This window comes from Dendrobates tinctorius, unplaced genomic scaffold, assembly GCF_039654945.1.
Source record: "Dendrobates tinctorius isolate UK_male_01 unplaced genomic scaffold, ASM3965494v1 ptg000032l, whole genome shotgun sequence".
Classification (NCBI taxonomy): Eukaryota; Metazoa; Chordata; class Amphibia; order Anura; family Dendrobatidae; genus Dendrobates; species Dendrobates tinctorius.
In genome coordinates, this window is record NW_027361700.1 from 12,951,687 (window position 1) to 12,959,997 (window position 8,311).

General features: G+C 43.0%; 1 protein-coding gene across 1 annotated transcript; it reads left to right on the top strand.

Annotated features, from left to right (window-relative positions):
* Positions 1-100: 100 nt before the first annotated feature.
* Positions 101-2,022, top strand: HOXB2 (homeobox B2). Its single transcript, XM_073572415.1, has 2 exons — positions 101-590; positions 958-2,022. The coding sequence occupies exons 1-2, from the start codon at positions 227-229 to the stop codon at positions 1,605-1,607; spliced, it is 1,014 nt and encodes a 337-aa protein (XP_073428516.1). The 5' UTR covers positions 101-226; the 3' UTR covers positions 1,608-2,022.
* The last annotated feature ends 6,289 nt before the right edge of the window (positions 2,023-8,311 follow it).

The following is an 8,311-nucleotide window of genomic DNA, read 5'->3' on the forward strand; positions in this document are numbered from 1 at the left end:
ATTCTTTTTTTTTTTTTTTTCCTTTTTTTTCTTTAGCAGGCCTTCTCTTCTATTGGTCAGTTGTAGTCACGTGACCAGGAATTGGCTGTATGTCGCCCAGTCTCCAGTTTAATACAGCAAGGGTCCCCCTACGTCTGATTTATCAGCAATATACAATAATAGGGCCTCGGTATTATTGGGACCCTAATATTTGGCTCTCCCACCCCTAGGCTGGCCCAGGGAAGCCATGAATTTTGAATTTGAGAGGGAGATCGGGTTTATTAACAGTCAGCCTTCGCTAGCAGAGTGCCTGACGTCCTTCCCTGCTGTCCTGGAGACATTTCAAACTTCATCAATCAAGGACTCGACATTAATTCCTCCTCCTTTTGAGCAAACAATCCCTAGCCTGAATCCGGGATCCGGCAGCCAGCCCAGGACCAAGAGCCAAAAACGCTCAGATCATGGCCTGGTCCCACAGTCCATCCACCAGCCTGGACATCTGGCTACAGAGTTCCCCTGGATGAAAGAGAAGAAAGCAGGGAAGAAGAGCAACCAAGCATCTCCCCAAGCTCCAGTGCCAGCGCCTGAGTCTCTAGGAGGCTCCCCAGCAGGTCTGTCTTTTGGGAGAAATGGCAATAATGTGTGATTTGTTGTGTCCTTGCTGATTGTAGGGCTGTAGAGAATGTTCCTCTAGATATTGGAATATTGGAAAGGGGGAAGCAAGCGGTCAATATTGACAGCACAGGAAACATAGGGGCTCCAGGGGTGCACTGCTGACCATGTGGGAGCAGAAGCCAGGACACCTTCCATTTGTGGAGATGGTAACAAATGTCATAATATCATTTGTAATGTAAGCAGGCTAGAGAGGGTTAACCCCTTTCTGGTCAGAGGCATGTAGCTCCCCTGCTCTGCCCTACACATTAGCTATTGCATTGCTGTGAGTCTTTAGATGGTTAAACCCAGTGATTATTTCTCCAGAACCGCCCGGGATCCAGGACGCCAGCGGCAGCTCCAGGAGGTTAAGGACAGCCTACACCAACACCCAGCTGCTGGAGCTGGAGAAGGAATTTCACTTTAATAAGTATCTGTGCAGACCCCGGAGAGTGGAGATTGCGGCTTTGTTGGATCTTACTGAGAGACAGGTGAAGGTTTGGTTTCAAAACCGCAGGATGAAGCACAAGAGGCAAACCCAACACAAAGACCAGCAGGATGGAGATCTGACCTTCTCCAATGTAGAAGACTGCGAGGATGAGGACGAGAGTCCATCCTACCAACAAGGGTTAGACAGCAATGACTCCTTGAGGGAGACCGACACCTTCACCTCTGAGACCCCCAAACTGCCCAGCGCTCAGCACCTTCCTGCAGGCAAAGACCCTGATCCAAGAAGCCCCCTGTATCCAACACCCACCAGTGAGACTGAAGCCAGGGCAGAGGTGGGTAGCATGGACAATGTGCTCTCAGAAAGCCAGGACAATGCCTTATTGTCAGAGCTCACTTTATTCTCTACAGACTCCTGCCTACACATTTCAGATGGCTCCCTCAATAGTCCCGTCCACTTCTCCCAGGAAGACATCGACTTTCTCACTAGCACACTTTGCAGCAAAGATCTTCACAATCTAGACTTCTAACAATTATTAGTATTATTATTATTATTATTATATTTCGTTTGTTAGTGTCAGCCTCTGATGCGAGAGGATATCATTTATATATTGTGAATGTATTTATTTATTTTTCTCAAAGTCCAATGATGTTTCTACTAATTGTTATCTTACATTTATGCATATTAATTACTTCTAATTTGACAATTTAAAAAAATGATCAGGATTTGAAATTATTAAATGGATTTTTCAATTATTTTAGTGACTCAGGAAATCAGATGTCGGTTTAGATCTATTAGGCACAAGGCATAAGTTAAATCGAGTATTTATTTGAGGTTTATTAGCTATTTTATAACTATTTATTTGACTTTATTTTCATAGATGAAATGTATTTATATTATTCCGTGTGCAGTTTTGACACGTTAATAAAACACAGTTATTCTGAGGCCTTATGTATTTTATTACAATGATAGCTAGTTATTCCAGCTGCCTTCGCAGGTTTCTACGGTATAATAACCGATTCATGGCATATAGCATTGTAGTAGGTGCAGATGTAATATAATAATGGCACATTGTATAGGTTTAATATCATAGTTAACATGAGAAGTGGTAAGTCATGCGTGATCCTTTATTTCTTCCCATAAAATGAGGTCCCGATCTCACAGCGGCTCCATGTGTATGGGCGCCTGGGTGATTGCGCCATGGTTGCGCTGCTGGATGCAGATAATTGCACTTAGTTTAAGTATTAGCAAAATTGGATACAAAAATAAGCATTTACCACATATCTTTTCATTTGAATTATTGGAAGCAAATGTTGTATATGCAAATGTAACTAAATATTAAGAAGACGTATGAATACATGTATTTGCTGCGATAATATTAACTGTGGGGCCGATGTGAACATTTTGATAATTAGCATTATAAAGACACAGTGTAGAAGAAACCATTAGATGAAAGCACTCAAAATGGCGCTGCTAGGGAAGGCCTGCAGACAATAAGCCACGCACACACCCCTACAGGCACACACACACACACACACACACACACACACACACACACACACACACACACACACACACACACACACACACACTCACATACATATTTACACACATATACATATGCATACTTACATATACCCACACATATATACATATAAAGAAAAACACACATATTTACACACATAGGCACACACACACTTACATATTTACACACATATACATATGCACACATATATACATATAAATAATAAATAAAATAAATCTTTATTTTTATATAGCGCTAAATTCCGCAGCGCTTTACAGTTTGCGCACATTATCATCACTGTCCCCAATGGGGCTCACAATCTAAATTCCCTATCAGTATGTCTTTGGAATGTGGGAGGAAACCGGAGTGCCCGGAGGAAATCCACGCAAACACGGGGAGAACATACAAACTCCTTGCAGATGTTGTACTTGGTGTATAGCCACACATATATGCATATAAATACAAACACATATTTACACACATAGGCACACACACACACACACACAGATGCACACACATATTTACATATACACACATAACGCATATGCACAAACACACACACACTTACATATTTACACACATATACATATGCACACATATATACATACACACACATATTTACATATAGCCACACATATATGCATATAAATACAAACACATATTTACACACATAGGCACACACACGTGCACACATATAAACACAGACACACATACATACATATTTACACACATAGGCACATATACACATACTGTACATATAAATACAAACACACATATTTACACACATACACATGCATATAAGTACACACAGATACATATAAGTGCACACACACACACACACACACACACACACACACACACACACACACACTCTCTTTATGGTAAATTTTCCAGTCTAGCCAAATACAACAATGTTGACGGCAGGATGCGAGCTGTGAGTTGTGGGGACATTTATTGGAGATGGGGGAGCCAGGCTTTTCTTTTCAGGGTCCAGTTTTTGACAATCAAGGATGCACAGTAAACCTGAGTCTACACAGCATCTGTACATAAAATATTAATAGCTTTCAAATACCCCCCTGGAGACACATTTGATCATACTGATATGCACACGTCTCGTGTAAAATGCTTATATTCTAGTGGAATTGGAGCATTCGTGTCTATTCACACCTCACATAAATTGTAGTGATGCATTTACCTCCATAGAGCATACATCAGTGGGCTCAGCTGGCTGCATTACAAGCACTGGCCTGTAAGCTGGCACATAGTACTGCAACAGAGACACTATTACTCTAATAAAAAGATTTGGGGAGTGAGTAAATGTATGAGGAACAGATAGATGGAAAGAGAAAAAGAAAGAAAAAATAAATAAATAAAGAAAGAAAGGTAAATATCAGGTGATAGATGATAAAAAATACAAATAACAGATTATCAATAGATAGATGAAAATATTACATATTTTATCTACATATTAATACTGTCTGTAACATAACCGATTCATAAACAAAAAGCAATCGTGTGATCTCATCAATTCAGGCAAATGAGATGCATTGGATCACATGTAGTGAATTATTGAGGGAAGTAATGATTGTAGCGTGGGAGATGAGAGCTATTAGGGGTCTCCATGGGTTGGTTGTCAGGTGTTAGGGTTCAGAGAGAACTTGGGTCATAACAGGGGTCAGTCCTGATGGACATATCCCTGCAAAGCTCAAACATCTAAATCCCATCTTTGAAAAACAAGCGTTTAGTTGCAGAATTTCAGTATATTAGTGTATAAAATGAATCATTTCTGTCCTTGGCCAGGAGTAAGTGCCCACACTTTTATGTTGTGAGAAATGGCTGACCACATCATTATAGTAGTGGATGTAGGTGATAGTCTGAGCAATGGTCAGGGTAGAAATGGCAGCTGCAGGACTTTAACCAGGGGATGGCCAGATACCTAATTGATGATGAATAACTTTGATAGAAGAGTGGTGCTGTAGGGTGAAAACATGGGGGGGGGGGCTCAAAACAAAGGCGATTACTGTGCACCTTTATTTCCCAGACAAAGAATATTGACATTTTATCGACAAAAACCTCAAACAGGAACCTGGTCAGGCCATAATGACTTTCTAAAGTTGCAGGGTGCTAAGATGCCACTCAGCAATCAATTCCCCTCCTACTCAATGGACTTCATGTGCGACCTCCGATTGACTGCAGCAGGACTTCCCAGGAGTGATGGCTGGGGAGCTGAACCCTTCTTCTGCCTCTGCAGCACCTTCATTCATCGCTGCTGTGGAGTGGGGATATGACACTAGTGTCCTGCTAAGGGTCATGAGTGGACTCCCCTTCGCCTTACAGATATGGGATTCACATCAGTGATGTTTATTTAAGGCGATGGTTTACCATATCCCCAAAATTCGGTTTACTGAGGCTACAAACTACTGAGCAAATCAAAGCTTTGGGGAATATTCTGTAAGCGGCAGAGAGCAAAATGCACAAACAGCCTCAAAGTAACAAAGGGTTATCCTGTGTCTCTGGATGCAGGAGAGGTGCTAAATCCACAGGCCAGGACAAGTGAACTATATGTGGGTGCCTTCTCATGATGAGCTTTTGGAGCACCAATTCTGCACTTATTTTGCAATTCTGCACTCATCTTGTTTTTTGCATTTATTTTATGTTCACACTTTGCGGTTTTTTTTCAGGGTTTTTTTTGCTGCTTTTTTTTAATGCAAATTTTCAGCTGCGTTTCACAGTACCAGCAAAGCCCAGGAGATTTCAGAAAACTCATGCACACCTTTGTTTTCCTGACTGTGTTGTCAGAGTTCTGCGTTTTAGCAAAATGCATCACGTCACTTCTTTCAGCGTTTATTTTTCTGCAGCATTTTTTCACCCAGTGGATAGTGAAAAAAATGCTTAAAAAATGCAGGTATCGGGGTTTGCTGTGTTTTTGGCTCCAAAACCTGACAAATTGAATCAGATTATTTTTTTATGCACTAAACTTTATCAGCATGCACAAGAGACAAATGTACCCTGACAAGAATGCAACAATAAAAACACAGCAAAACCTAAGCAAAAATCTGTTTGTTGTAAGCAGCTTAAACTTTACTTAAAAAAAAAAAGCAGCAAGATTGTAAGGTATGAACATAGGCTTAATAGATGCTACATTTGTTTGTATCTTTCCTTGATATTTCCTGGTATTTGTCTTTGACACGACTTTATTGATATACTTAGATGTGGATTACATGTGACTTTGATGCATTTCCACAGTGGCAATAAACTAAACTTGCTTGCGCTTCTTGTACCTGCTGATTTTCTGCATCTAATGAAAGTCTATGGGGAAAATCTTCATATAAAACCCAGTGTACTCATAAGAGAGATTGACTTGCTGCGGATTTGAAGCACACACTGCAGGTCAATTTGCGATGAGTAAAAAAAAAGAGATTTCTATAAATCCCATCCGCTTTGCTGAGACTGGAAGGCTACATGCCCACAATCCAGAAACAGCAGCGTTTTTAAGGCTAGTTTCACACTAGCATATTTTCCATGCAGCGCACGGCGCCGCTAAGCCCCGCCCCCTGCCGGCTCCCTGCCCGCCCCATCCGGTCATCGTCGCCTACTATCGCACACGGCCGCATGCGATCTGCGCACCCTATCTTTAGCATAGGGTGTGCAGACCGTGCGCTAGTAGGATTTTATCGTGCGCTGCACACTTTTGAACGCGCGCCCGTGTGCGCTGAATGCACCATGCTGCATTTTGGCACGCTCGGCGCACCCTCAAAAGTGCGCAGCGCACGCTAAAATCCTACTAGCGCACGGTCTGCGCACCCTATGCTAAAGATAGGGTGCGCAGATCGAATGCGGCCGTGTGCGATAGTAGGCGGCGATGACCGGATGGGGCGGGCAGGGAGCCGGCAGGGGGCGGGACTTAGCGGCGCCATGCACTGCATGGAAAATACGCTAGTGTGAAACTAGCCTAACGCAGTGTATGTCTGCTGAGTCCAAAGTGCTGCTGTCTAATGAACGCATGTGAATCAGCGGGGCTTCACTGAACTGTGCAGATTTACCACATTCAATACTTTCCTTTGGTCAAATTTCTGTTGTGGAGACTAGCAAGAGAAATTGACATGCTGCGGTCTTGAAAGCCTCGTCGCATGTCCGTCTCCGCTGGTGATCCTCAGGCACAGATGCACGCATATTGCACATTGGATTTCTAGAAATCCCATCCACTACGCTGTAACATCGGGCCACTGCGGGTTTGACCCTGCATAAATACACAGCGTCAAACCTGCAGCAGTTTCTGATTGTGGGAAAGTACCCTAAGACACTGCATTTTTTTGACGCAGAAAAACTACGTAAAGTAAAAAATGCACAAAAAGCTCATCTTGGCAATGTAGTTTTTTTGCTGACTTTTTTTTTTAGCAGAAACTCAGTTTTTGATTTCTTTTGAGGTTTTAAGGAGGATTTTGGAGCATTTCTGCTCTAAAAAAACTCAGCAAAAAGACTCAACAAACTAAGGCTATGTGCACACGCTGCGGATTCACCAGCGTATTTTTCCGTATGGATCCACAGGTAAGACTGCAGGTAAATTGACCTGCGGTTTGACCTGCGGATTGGCCAGCGGTTTTCCCCTGCGGTTTGACACCTGGACAGTGGAATAGGTGTCAAACCGCAGCGGAAACCGCAGAAAGAATTGACATGTCAATTCTTTCTGCGGATTTAAAACCGCAGCTTTTCCGTAGTGAAAAAACCGCAGCATGTGCACTGCGGATTGTAAATCCCATAGACTTACATGGTACTGTACACTGTCTGCGGAACTGCTGCGGATGCGCAGCAGAATCCGCAGCGTGTGCACATACCCTAAAAATTATCTAAACATTGCTTCTACTTTACTCCTAGAAAAACGCAAAGGCTCGGTTGCATAAATTTTAGCATGCCAAATTTTTAAAGTATTGGGGACAGTGATGATGATAAAGTCTGTAAAGTACTGTGGAATGAATGGTGCTATATAAGCTAGTAAAATAAATAAATAAATATTTGTTGTATTTTAACCTGCCCATTTTTTTTTCAATCTCAAGATATGAGGTGACATTTTCCAAAACACATGAACATTTTGCCAATCTGGGAAGACTTTGTTTCAAGGCAGAAGTAGAAAATCTCTGTTAGAGCTCATGCACACATTCAGTATTTGGTGAGTTTTTTTAAGCCCCCATTACACATAACGATGTCCCAGCGATCCCACCAACGATCCGACATGATGGGATAGCAGGGACATTGTTAGACAGCCCCAGCGATCAGGACCAGCGACGCTGGACGCTGGTTTCTAATGTAAACGTCGGGTATCCAGGAGCCGCTGCACCTGGATACCTGTTGTTTACCTTGGAAACTGGCGTACACGCTGGTTTCCAAGGTAAACATCGGGTATCTAAGAGCCGCGCGACTCCTGGATACCCGCTGTTTACCTTGGAAACCAGCGTCGCTGATCGCTGGTCTCTCGTTGCCACACGCAGCGATGCGCACTGGCCAGCGGGAGACCAACGATCGAAAAACGGCCCTGGCCGATGCTGCACGATCTGCGATAACCAGCAGGAGGGCCAGTCGCTGATCCCCGTCACACACAGCGATCTCGCTGGCGAGATCGCTGTGACATCACAAAATCAGCGATCTCGCTAGCGAGATCACTTTGTGTGACGGGGCCTTTACCCTAGTATTTGTAAGCCAAAACCAGGAGT

Bases quoted from the DNA above. Each gene is read 5' to 3' on its own strand.
- HOXB2 (XM_073572415.1), top strand. From the start codon at position 227: ATGAATTTTGAATTTGAGAGGGAGATCGGGTTTATTAACAGTCAGCCT. The intron at 591-957 runs GTCTGTCTTTTG...TTATTTCTCCAG, and splicing joins TCTAGGAGGCTCCCCAGCAG to AACCGCCCGGGATCCAGGAC.